This window comes from Taudactylus pleione, unplaced genomic scaffold (assembly GCF_031769625.1).
Source record: "Taudactylus pleione unplaced genomic scaffold, aTauple2 ptg002048l, whole genome shotgun sequence".
Lineage (NCBI taxonomy): Eukaryota > Metazoa > Chordata > Amphibia > Anura > Myobatrachidae > Taudactylus > Taudactylus pleione.
The window spans coordinates 76,812-90,660 of record NW_028286443.1 but is presented as its reverse complement, the minus strand read 5'-3'; the positions used below and the strand labels follow the sequence as shown (position 1 = coordinate 90,660).

The window sequence follows — 13,849 nt, the reverse complement described above, 5'->3', positions numbered from 1 at the left end:
CCATTACTGGCATACTGTTTTCATATACAATCCTGAGTTCCGGCATTCTGTTACCAGTATGCAATCCTGAGTTCTTGACATCCAGTTACCAGTATTCAACATTTAGTTCCTGGAATTATGTTGCCGATATTTTTTTCTGAGTTTGCTACCTTTCCACAATCTTGAGTTCTTGGCACCTTTGTGCCAGTGTGAAATCCTGAGATTTTGGCATCCGGCTACCAGTGTACAATATTAAGTTCCTGGCACTTTGCTATCTGTGTGTAATTCTAAATTCATGACATCCTGTCACAAGTGCATAATTCTGAGTCCCTGGTATCCTGCTTCCAGAATGCAATCCAGAGTTCTTGAATCCCTGCTAACAATATGCATTCCATGGTTTTATCACTCTGCTACCCATATGTAATCCTGAGTTCTTGACATTCTGCTACCTGTGTGCAATCATGCGTTCCTGACACACTACTTTGTAATTCTTACATGTTGCTATTGTGTACAATCTTGAGTTCTCGCCTGAGTCCTTGGCATCTTTTTATGTGTAGTATCCTGAGCTCTTCAGCTTCTGCTGCCAGTATGCTATGCTGTGTTCTTGCAACTTCTATCAGTGTGCAATCATGAGTTAATGAGACCAAGTCATATGCAGTCCAAGTCTGTACAAGATAGTGAGATAAACCAAGGAGAACAAAACAAATATTGTAGGTTCTCAGTTAGTTTTTAGATTAATCTATGTTGTTTTATTAGATTAAAAAATCTTGCAATGATATAATGAACATCCTCATCATACAAGTACTGTAGTTTGCAGCGGTTAGCTTACAGAGGTGTTGTAAAACCTCTATAATAGTTAGATTAAAGGAAAGAAGGATAAGCAGCACTATGAACTATTGTATAGATATAAAAAGACACTACTGTAAATGGTAGCTAGTGAAAGATAAAAATAAAATTATGATTTTAATAAGCAATTTATCTCATGCATCAAGTCGCAGCAATTTCCCGCGGACTTTGGAGTAATAGTCGCGGAATTTAATAGGAGATGATTTAGAAGGTACTGATGTAATTCATCCATCAGGAGGGTGCAAACTAAAACCTGTGAAAATTAGCCAAAATCAGGGCATTGGGAGGTAGAAGTCGAGCGAGTTGGACATCTTTCGTTCTATACGAGCCTTGTATGTGCATATTCAAGTTTGATAGGTTTGAGAAGGAATTAGGCGAGGTGAGGAAGGCTAAGAGGCTTATTTGTGGAGTATTCCAAAAACATAAAACAAGTTTTTATTGTGACTTAGAGATTAGATTATGTATATGTATTACATTTTTACTTAAGTAAACATTAGTGTGTTTATTCACATTTTGCATTCTTTATTTTTCTAAACAACATATAGATCACACTTTATTTAAAAATAAGTTATGCTTAACTTGAAAATCTAACAGCAATATTACATGCATTACTCTTCAACTGGTAGATTTAATAAATGAAGCTAATACATCGAACATGTTTTACGTCACTCACTCACCAGGCATTTCTCTGAGCACATTTCTTGGGAGTCAATGTCAAACAACATAAAGGGGAGGCTGATGAAGGCTGGCGCTTTACTTTAGAAAAATGGTTTTACGGTCTCTTAGGAATCACTGTGTAAGATCCCAAGAACCACTCTGGCGAGGTCTTCTGCCAATAGCAACCACCCGCTGTTCCCTTAGAACACAACACATTTACCGGTACTTAGGCGGCCCCTTGGTCTTAAAACTCGGGATAGTAGGGGCTTACATGGCTACCCTAAGGCCACAGGATGTTATGCGACTGATAGTGGATCGGACAAGGTGAGGTACCTTCAACAAGGTCTTCAAGGCAAAGCTTGAAGAATTTGAGGAGCGTCTTTGAAAGCCGAGATGTGGCTGGAAGCCGGTTGGAATATAAGTTGTGAGATGCGGCCTAGAAGGCCGGGGTGTGAACTTGAGGTCGAGGTGCAGCTTGGACAGCCGAGATGCGGCTAGAGAGTGCCGAGATGTAGACAGGCTGAGATGCAGCCTTGAGAGCCGAGGTGAGGCCAATGAGCAGGTAGATATTCAGACTGTGATGCGGCCTTGAGGGCCGAGGTGCGGCTAGGACAGACGAGATGTGGCTTTGAGAGCCGAGGTGTAAATTGGCTGTGATGCAGTCTAGTGGGCAGGGGTGTGGCTGGTACAGCCGGGATGCAGCTTTGTGAGCCAAGGTGTTAACAGGCTAATGATGCAGCCTTGAGGGCCGGGGTGTGGCTGGAACAGCCGGGATGCGGTTTAAGGATCTCATTCAGAGTCGGTGGTAGCGGCCGCACGGTCGTAGGGGAAAAGGGGCCGGATATGCAAATGATGCACTCGCAAGTTGCGTCCTTAAGATCGGATCGTTAGCTGGCCGACCAAGGGGAGGATGCGGCCGTAAGACAAAAAATACGCCCCCTTCTCGTACGCATTACACGTCATGTCCGGGCATATAAGGATTAATCGAGACCATCGGAGCTGGTCGTAGAGCTTAAGGTTGACCATACCCTCTCTTAAGCACTACGATCAGGTCAGTGTACAAACCACCCATGTCACGTGTGCCATGACACTACTTTGTTAATTATGCACTCCCATAAAACACTGGCCTCATTCAGAGCCGCTCGTTAGCGGCAGTACGCTCGTTCCGAGCGATGTTTGCACATCTGCGCATGCGTACGGTTTTTAGTACGCATGCGCGAACCAGTCAGTGCGGCCAAAAATCGTTTGTACGCTATATAGCGAGTGCCTGCTATTTTGAGTGACAGAATGAGGCGTATGTGGGTGGTAACAGGGGAAGGTGCTTGAAAATGGGGAGTGGAGATCCGAACGCAGGCGTGCTTAAAGGTCAAAACGGGCGTATTATGGGTGTGCATAATTAATACAGCAGCGTCATTGACCACGTCACTGGGTTATTTTATAGCCAGAACTGCTCGCAAATTTGTGGTAGCAAACACCAACCACAAGAATAGCGAGCAGTTCATACGCTGGTCGATGTACTCGATTAATCTAATAAATAGCGGACATGACGTATGGTGCGAGCGGCCAGGGGGCGTTTTTAACAAATAAACGAGCGTATTTTTTGCTCGCTCGTTCAGACTTAGAGGTGTGAACAGACTGCAATTTGCGAACGGATCATTTGAATAGCCACCCCTTGTTTTTGAACGAACGACCGCAAATAGCGAACGGCTCTGAATGAGGGCCTCTGTTCGCATAATTAGGCACGCCTGCGTCCGGATCTCCACTCCCCCGTTTTCAAGCACCTTCCCCTATTACCACCCACAAACGCCTCAATCTGTCACTCAAACTACCGACCTGGCTGTGTTCAAGGAGAGAGAAATTTCTGATCGTAGCAGTTAGTTTGCACACGAGCATTGCGAACTTAACGCATGCGCAGTTTAGCGAACATCGGTGGCGTACGACCGTGCGGCCGCTACGACCGACTCTGAATGAGGTCCTTTGAGCCGAGGTGTTGACAGGCTGTGAGATGGAAACTGATGGCCGAATAAGCGGCGAGGCCACAAGAACAGCACAACGTGGAGAACTCCGTAGATAGCAGTATATTACTCTCAATGGAGGAAATAGAGATAAGACAAGAGTCAACGAGGCAATGGCAGAACTGACAGACGAGTAGGAACATGACTGACAGGAATCGGAAGGACACGTATAAACACGCTATAGCCGGCAAGCCAGTGATGAACCAGCAGGCTTAAGACAGGGCAGGTGATTAATGAAATCCACAGGTGAGGAGGAAAGATCATCCAGTATTCCCAGTATCACGTGCCACAGTCCAGCGTCCCAATCTCCTAGCAACTAAAAGGTACCATTCCAGTACGGCGTGTACGTTGCACAGGAGCAGAATTCCGGGCATGTGACTGGCGAGAAGGAGGGACCACCGGAGAACAGGTAAGTAACAAGGCGAGCTGGCGACTTGTGACAAATAATAAAACAACTCTATTTGAAAAATGTTTATTAAACTTCAAACACAACAAAAGTGATTTTTTTTTTTTTTGTAAAGAAATATCCTCTGGGCTGGTTTCTATAAGCTGTGAATGTGTTGAAAGAAGACACATATGTCAGCTAATAGGCCTCGAATGTCAGATGCCGTCAGTCTCGAGGACCGTCAGTTGTTTTGCAAATTCTTCTGGTGCATTTCCAGCAGACTAGACCATCGGGCATATTGTATCATTAACATTAGGAACATCGGGGGGACAACTTGTGTTTTGCCTAGATGGTTATTGTGCTTAGTTTGAAAAAATTGCACCCTGTTACATTCCCCCTGTAGCGTTAATACATATAGATCTCGAGTAAACCGTCATAGATATCAGTAGCCAGATTATTTTGTCAGACGTGACTCTATGAGAGCATACTGTACATGGCAGGAATACGTCATTTGTGCTGAATAACTTTGGATAGACAGAAACTTGTGTGCCATATACTCTACAAGCGAATAAAAGTAAAAAGTCACCTCCGTTATTTCATTGAGTAGCAGAATTTCCACAGTGGGCTCACAGCATTGGGATCCTATTCAGGCTTCGTGCGCATGCGCAAGACCTGGATAGCGACGGGCAATCCGTCGCTCCGGGTCTCGCACCAAAGGGGGCGAGCTGTCGATGGTGAGTGACAGCTTGTCCCCTTTGGTAGGCGGGCCGGGGGCATGGCCGGCCAAACGGAGGCGTTCCCGAAGGAACGCCTAACTTTTGGGGGCGGCCCCACTGACATCACAAGCGATGTCAGTGGGAGAGCTTCCGGCTCAATTTGAGCCGAAATCTCTCTGGGGCTTGCGGCCACGAGACCCTACCACAAGGGTCTCATCGCAAGCCCGATGGTCGCGATGGTCTTGACCATCGCGACCATCATCATGGCCGCTCGCTATAGCTGTGGGTGGTCACCCACAGCTATGCGAGCGGCCAGGAGGCCATTCTAAAAAAAACAAACGCCCGGCCCTGATTCAGAGCAAGCGCTCTGTCAGAGCGTCCGGCTCTGAATCAGGCCCTTAGTGCAGGAGCTCTTTATTGCGCCTATCTTGCACGGCTCTCACTGTTTGCCTTGTGATGCAGTATACATACGTAACGCGTTTCTCTGCTTGCTGCCGGCAGTTTCCTCAGAGAGATCCCAAAGTGGTGAGGTCTCATTGGAAAATATGTGACTCTTGGATAAGTAGGTAACGGTACTGCAAAACCTTTGAGCAGGGACTGAATCAGCAAGGGGTTCCGACAGGTGATATTTTGTTTTCCTCCATATGGTGATTTCATAAGGTAAGCTGTAAAGTCTATCTGGAATGCACCTTTACCTAAGCCCACACTCCCTGCTCTGGACTGACATATTGGGGCGGAATCTGGGGTAAATGCAGACAGATGTGCTCTCTGCTTACCGTTTATATATATGCAAAACACTGCAGGAATAACCTGTTTTATTAACGCACACTCAGACATACTTACTGTACTCATCCCTGCTAAAATTACATGTTAATTAAACAATTAAGCATCCGGTTTCACATAAATCATGAGATAGACGGAATATGGAAAACGGACTTTATAATGTATTTGGAAGGTGTAAAGCTCCTCATATTGTAAGGATGACTGGTGGTCAGTATCTACACCCCCTCCAGTCATATTAAAAAGTCAATGGGATGATATATGTTCTGCACAGTCTCACCCTTGTAAATGCATGTTCTCCTCCTCTTGGAGCCTTGTATAATCATCTTGCAATATTGCTGCACCATGGAACCTTGTTCCCGCACGCACCCAGCACCATTCAGCAAGTCATGCACCAAACTGTCCACTTTACACCAGCTCCTCCCATCAGAAGATGCGGTCTTTTCTGTCTCCTGTCTTGGCACTCTCATCCATGTCCCGCATGTCAAAGGATCCACAGGGGAGACAATGGGGGTGTAGGTGGGACTTGGAGGACCCAGACACCAACAGCAAAGCTTTTCAATCCCAGGATGCTCCGGTCCTTCCCCCTATACCCCGCCCACAGCCTGAGAGCAACTCAGTTTTGTTAGTAAAATACATGAAAATAAAAGCTGTTGAAACAGTGACCCAGCTCTTGCCGTACACCAATGAAACTGAGTTGCCCTCAGGCGGTGGGCGGAGTATAGGGGGAAGGACCGTATCATCCTGGGATTGAAACGCTTTGCTGTTGGTGTCCAATGCTCCAAGTCCCACCTACACCCTATCATCTCCCCTGTGGAGCCCTATGGACCCTGAAGTAGAAATTATTATCCTTTTATATGGAGCCACAAGTGGTCTACAGCGCCTTACATAGTGCATAAACAGAAGCAGTGCAAGCAAAACAATAGAAAAAAGTACAAAAGACTAATACTTCTAAGCATTGCAGAGCATGAGATACAAACTATATAACCACATGCAGTCATAATACCCTTAAAAGCAGCATCGGAGGCTCAATGATGGGGCAGTGGGGGGAGATGATGGTGTAAGTGAGGGCAGGAAAAGCACATGAGGGAAGAGGGCCCTGCTCGTGACAGCTTACAATCTTGAGGGAAACACTAACAACGTATTCAATAGACTTACCGCTCCGGAGACCCCAGTTTTGTAAACACTGGAAATAAGAAAACGACTCGTTATTTTACCTGGGATAAGTTAGAGAAAAAGAGGTGACAGGGTTGAGGTGCAGAGGACAGCGGGGGGTGGAGGTATCTTACCTCGGTTGTCTTATCAGTCGCTCCCAGAAATCACGCCCATAGCGCTCTTCAGGCGGAGGTAATGGAGGACTGGAGATAATGGGCTGCGGGAGAAATCGTTTAACTATCTGAGATCGTCTGCAGGAAGGAATACAAGGCAAGGTATGTAGCCATCACTTCGTTACCTATAGACAATTAGCATTCATCATGAAACCCTAAAGATTCCTGGAATGCAGTAGAGCGAGTGTAACACTTATAGCAGAGTGAGTGTAACACTTATAGGACTGATGTGTGCGTAGACCTAAGCCAGTGTTTTATCTTATCTCACAAAACCGATCTATAACTTTGGGTTGTGAGCATATTCCCCCCTGGTCCTGCACTGTGCCGAAATCTGCCCAGCCATACCATGCCCACATCTCTCCTTCTACCCGGGCTGTTTGTCTTCACTGTGGGGAATATCAATAAAGGTTCCCGTTTCGGAGCCCCTTGTTGGGAAGAAATCCAGTGGCACTTCCCCACTAGTTTCTTAAATACAGCCTGCAATATATATGTATCTGTTTTGAACGTGAACCATTCTCTGAAGGAGCTTTGACCATTGTCTGGGTACCATGCCCACAAAAGGACCCTGTCCTCTGTCACCACAAGCAACGGGACTTTCTGCCAGAGCAGTCAACCACCATGGTCAGGACTTGCCGGTCAGCCTGGAGCTCGCAGAGACATTTAGCTAAACTAGGAGGACAGCCCTGCCCCCCCCCATATCTCGTGCATTATGAATCAGTTGTTGTGTAAGGTCCGTGCTCATAGTAAAGGCCACATGTCGCGTTGCAGAGCCATCCACGGCAGAGGGTCCCAGAATACATGAGAAACTGAACCAGGCCCTAGTCCGGCATCGGGGATAATGGGGTACCAATCAGCACAGGAAGAGTATTCAGTTCCCTCCCATACCCACTACTAGGATCCCCAAAAGCAAGGGGGAGGGTTGCAGTTTCTGTTGGACTGGTCAAGAGATGCCCATTTGATAATGGTATCCGGTCATTAGGTCTACAGTAAAAATGTAGACAGTATTTAGGTAGACAATACAAGTTAGCCAGGCAATAGGTCACCAGGGTTTGAAGGTCGACGCACAAATTGTCGACACAGAAATGGTCGACATTTTTTTTTTCAGGGTTAGGCACTTACTCTGACGGTTAAGCAGTAGAAGGGACGGTTAGGGTAAGGCACCTACCCTGACGGTTAGGCACCAGGAGGGACGGTTAGGGTGAAGATTAGAAAAAAAAAAAATGTGTGTCGACCTAATGACCCTGTCAACCTAATTTACCAGTCGACTTTTAGTGTATCAACCTATATGTGTCTTTTAGACTGACGTGCTTACTGTAGGATAGTGTGATTAGTAGTATCTATTGGTATATATCACATAGCCCTAGGCAATTCCAATTTTCTGTTGTCAAAAAGGGATTACGCTTAAGGCCTTACAAGAGTGGACTCGGAAATGTGGACACAAATCCAGACATCTTGTGCTAGTGTTTCCAACTTGGCATAAATCCATACAACTGCATGCTCCTGAACCGAGTACTGTTGAGCACAACACGTTTCATGGGAAGGGGACTGATAGAGCTCAAAACCATGATTAGCTGGTTCTAGAAATCATTACCCGTGTTCTGACCACTGGCCTCACACATGACCAATTGTTGCCCCATTTTTTTTTATCCAGGCAAGTTTTTACCACCATTAGCAGCAATAACAATTCTATATTTCAATAACTTACTTTGCAAATGATATTATATTTTCACTGCCAAATTCATCATCCATCTTCACAATTCAAAATTTCCAAATATTTCTACAGAGAAAAAGAACAAACGAAAACATTGTCACCAATGTCACAATGTGTCTCCTATTGATCGGCTTCATAGGAACAGTTTTACTCCATTGCAAACCTTGTTGTGAATCCAACAATGGGGGCGATTAATTTAACGCAATGTTGAATAGCCGCGGGAGGGAGCTCCCGAAGCTATTTAATACACCACGCTGTTTGGGCGCGCTAAGGATTTTTTCTCGCACCCCCTGGAGATGCGAGAAGAAATCCGACCAAAGTGCCGGGCGCGCCGCTGTTTTTCTGCATAGCGCGGCGCTAACAGCCGCGCGCCCGGCACTTTGGTCAGAGAATGACGGTTAACGCACCTTGACACCCTTGCTAAGGCGTGATAACCGGCATTCTCTGACCACACAGTGCACTGAATTAAATAGCTCTGGGAGCTCGCTCCCGGCGCTATTCAATTTGCGCTGAATTGAATCGCCCCCCAAAGACTTCATATAACTGCTATGTATTAAGGGGTCACTCACAGACAACCTTTTACACATGCACTTTCATCTCCCAAATTTTTCTTGGAAATTTTATTTTTAAAAAGTTACCATTAGGGAGATGCAACAGTCAGACCCCCTTTATGCTCTTTGTACCCGGTTTTCCTGCACAGCTGTCCACTCTAACTGCATACAGTATTGTAGTCATTGGTCTACTTCATTGCTAACAGGTGGAAGGCAGTGGCAAATGCAGGATTTCTAGAGGGGGGTTTCCAAATGCCTGATTTTAGAGTGAGTGTGGCCAGTCCATGAAGAGGGTAGAATTTGCACTTATCCAGCTTTAATAAGCATCATACATAGTGTATTGTGTGTAATAATTCCAGCATATACAGGACCAGAGATCACAGTAACTCATTATATGTGTCATACATAGTGTATTGTGTGTCATTATTCCAGCATATACAGGACCAGCGATCACAGTAACCCATTATATGTGTCATACATAGTGTATTGTGTGTCATAATTCCAGCATATACAGGACCAGCGATCACAGTAACCCATTATATGTGTCATACATAGTGTATTGTGTGTCATAATTCCAGCATATACAGGACCAATGATCACAGTAACCCATTATATGTGTCATACATAGTGTATTGTGTGTCATAATTCCAGCATACACAGGACCAGTGATCACAGTAACCATTATATGTGTCATACATAGTGTATTGTGTGTCATAATTCTACCATATACAGGACCAGTGATCACAGTAACCCATTATATGTGTCATACATAGTGTATTGTGTGTCATAATTCCAGCATATACAGGACCAGTGATCACAGTAACCCATTATATGTGTCATACATAGTGTATTGTGTGTCATAATTCCAGCATATACAGGACCAGTGATCACAGTAAGCCATTATATGTGTCATACATAGTGTATTGTGTGTCATAATTCCAGCATATACAGGACCAGAGATCACAGTAACCCATTATATGTGTCATACATAGTGTATTGTGTGTCATAATTCCAGCATATACAAGACCAGCGATCACAGTAACCCATTATATGTGTCATACATAGTGTATTGTGTGTCATTATTCCAGCATATACAGGACCAGCGATCACAGTAACCCATTATATGTGTCATACATAGTGTATTGTGTGTCATAATTCCAGCATATACAAGACCAGCGATCACAGTAACCCATTATATGTGTCATACATAGTGTATTGTGTGTCATAATTCCAGCATATACAGGACCAATGATCACAGTAACCCATTATATGTGTCATACAAAGTGTATTGTGTGTCATAATTCTACCATATACAGGACCAGTGATCACAGTAACCCATTATATGTGTCATACATAGTGTATTGTGTGTCATAATTCCAGCATGTACAGGACCAGAGATCACAGTAACCCATTATATGTGTCATACATAGTGTATTGTGTGTCATAATTCCAGCATATACAGGACCAGTGATCACAGTAACCATTATATGTCTCATACATAGTGTATTGTGTGTCATAATTCCAGCATATACAGGACCAGTGATCACAGTAACCCATTATATGTGTCATATATAGTGTATTGTGTGTCATAATTCCAGCATATACAGGACCAGCGATTACAGTAACCCATTATATGTGTCATACATAGTGTATTGTGTGTCATAATTCCAGCATACACAGAACCAGTGATCACAGTAACCATTATATGTGTCATACATAGTGTATTGTGTGTCATAATTCCAGCATATACAGGACCAGTGATCACAGTAACCCATTATATGTGTCATATATAGTGTATTGTGTGTCATAATTCCAGCATATACAGGACCAGCGATTACAGTAACCCATTATATGTGTCATACATAGTGTATTGTGTGTCATAATTCCAGCATACACAGAACCAGTGATCACAGTAACCCATTATATGTGTCATACATAGTGTATTGTGTGTCATAATTCCAGCATATACAGGACCAGCGATTACAGTAACCCATTATATGTGTCATACATAGTGTATTGTGTGTCATAATTCCAGCATATACAGGACCAGTGATCACAGTAACCCATTATATGTGTCATACATAGTGTATTGTGTGTCATAATTCCAGCATACACAGAACCAGTGATCACAGTAACCCATTATATGTGTCATACATAGTGTATTGTGTGTCATAATTCCAGCATATACAGGACCAGTGACCACAGTAACCCATTATATGTGTCATACATAGTGTATTGTGTGTCATAATTCCAGCATATACAGGACCAGCGATCACAGTAACCATTATATGTGTCATACATAGTGTATTGTGTGTCATAATTCCAGCATATACAGGACCAGTGACCACAGTAACCCATTATATATGTCATACATAGTGTATTGTGTGTCATAATTCCACCTTATACAGGACCAGTGACCACAGTAACCCATTATATGTGTCATACATAGTGTATTGTGTGTCATAATTCCACCTTATACAGGGCCAGCGATCACAGTAACCCATTATATGTGTCATACATAGTGTATTGTGTGTCATAATTCCAGCATATACAGGACCAGTGATCACAGTAACCCATTATATGTGTCATACATAGTGTATTGTGTCATAATTCCAGCATATACAGGACCAGGGATCACAGTAACCATTATATGTGTCATAATTGCAGCATATACAGAACCAGCAATCACAGTAACCATTATATGTGTCATACATAGTGTATTGTGTATCATAATTCCAGCATATACAGGACCAGCAATCACAGTAACCCATTATATGTGTCATACATAGTGTATTGTGTGTCATAATTCCAGCATATACAGGACCAGAGATCACAGTAACCCATTATATGTGTCATACATAGTGTATTGTGTGTCATAATTCCACCTTATACAGGACCAGTGATCACAGTAACCCATTATATGTGTCATACATAGTGTATTGTGTGTCATAATTCCACCTTATACAGGGCCAGCGATCACAGTAACCCATTATATGTGTCATACATAGTGTATTGTGTGTCATAATTCCACCATATACAGGACCAGTGATCACAGTAACCCATTATATGTGTCATACATAGTGTATTGTGTGTCATAATTCCAGCATATACAGGACCAGTGATCACAGTAACCCATTATATGTGTCATACATAGTGTATTGTGTGTCATAATTCCAGCATATACAGGACCAGTGATCACAGTAACCCATTATATGTGTCATATATAGTGTATTGTGTGTCATAATTCCAGCATATACAGGACCAGTGATCACAGTAACCCATTATATGTGTCATACATAGTGTATTGTGTGTCATAATTCCAGCATATACAGGACCAGTGATCACAGTAACCCATTATATGTGTCATACATAGTGTATTGTGTGTCATAATTCCAGCATATACAGGACCAGTGATCACAGTAACCCATTATATGTGTCATACATAGTGTATTGTGTGTCATAATTCCAGCATATACAGGACCAGTGATCACAGTAACCCATTATATGTGTCATACATAGTGTATTGTGTGTCATAATTCCAGCATATACAGGACCAGGGATCACAGTAACCATTATATGTGTCATAATTGCAGCATATACAGAACCAGCAATCACAGTAACCCATTATATGTGTCATACATAGTGTATTGTGTGTCATAATTCCAGCATATACAGGACCAGCAATCACAGTAACCCATTATATGTGTCATACATAGTGTATTGTGTGTCATAATTCCAGCATATACAGGACCAGAGATCACAGTAACCCATTATATGTGTCATACATAGTGTATTGTGTGTCATAATTCCACCATATACAGGACCAGTGATCACAGTAACCCATTATATGTGTCATACATAGTGTATTGTGTGTCATAATTCCAGCATATACAGGACCAGCAATCACAGTAACCCATTATATGTGTCATACATAGTGTATTGTGTGTCATAATTCCAGCATATACAGGACCAGAGATCACAGTAACCCATTATATGTGTCATACATAGTGTATTGTGTGTCATAATTCCACCATATACAGGACCAGTGATCACAGTAACCCATTATATGTGTCATACATAGTGTATTGTGTGTCATAATTCCAGCATATACAGGACCAGCAATCACAGTAACCCATTATATGTGTCATACATAGTGTATTGTGTGTCATAATTCCAGCATATACAGGACCAGAGATCACAGTAACCCATTATATGTGTCATACATAGTGTATTGTGTGTCATAATTCCACCATATACAGGACCAGTGATCACAGTAACCCATTATGTGTCATACATAGTGTATTGTGTGTCATAATTCCAGCATATACAGGACCAGCAATCACAGTAACCCATTATATGTGTCATACATAGTGTATTGTGTGTCATAATTCCAGCATATACAGGACCAGAGATCACAGTAACCCATTATATGTGTCATACATAGTGTATTGTGTGTCATAATTCCAGCATATACAGGACCAGAGATCACAGTAACCCATTATATGTGTCATACATAGTGTATTGTGTGTCATAATTCCACCATATACAGGACCAGTGATCACAGTAACCCATTATATGTGTCATACATAGTGTATTGTGTGTCATAATTCCAGCATATACAGGACCAGCAATCACAGTAACCCATTATATGTGTCATACATAGTGTATTGTGTGTCATAATTCCAGCATATACAGGACCAGTGATCACAGTAACCCATTATATGTGTCATACATAGTGTATTGTGTGTCATAATTCCACCATATACAGGACCAGTGATCACAGTAACCCATTATATGTGTCATACATAGTGTATTGTGTGTCATAATTCCAGCATATACAGGACCAGCAATCACAGTAACCCATTATATGTGTCATACATA

At 42.9% G+C, this 13,849-nt stretch overlaps 1 protein-coding gene across 1 annotated transcript in view; it reads right to left on the bottom strand.

Annotated features, from left to right (window-relative positions):
• The window catches only part of INCA1 (inhibitor of CDK, cyclin A1 interacting protein 1), a 58,306-nt gene that overhangs the window by 17,526 nt on the left and 26,931 nt on the right, over nucleotides 1-13,849 (bottom strand). Inside the window, exons 2-4 of the mRNA XM_088465624.1 lie at nucleotides 8,412-8,483; nucleotides 6,668-6,784; nucleotides 6,537-6,564 (exon numbers count right to left, since the gene is read on the bottom strand). Coding sequence (XP_088321750.1) covers nucleotides 6,537-6,564; nucleotides 6,668-6,784; nucleotides 8,412-8,455 — 189 coding nt within the window. The 5' untranslated portion in view covers nucleotides 8,456-8,483. The remainder of the gene's footprint in view (nucleotides 1-6,536; nucleotides 6,565-6,667; nucleotides 6,785-8,411; nucleotides 8,484-13,849) is intronic.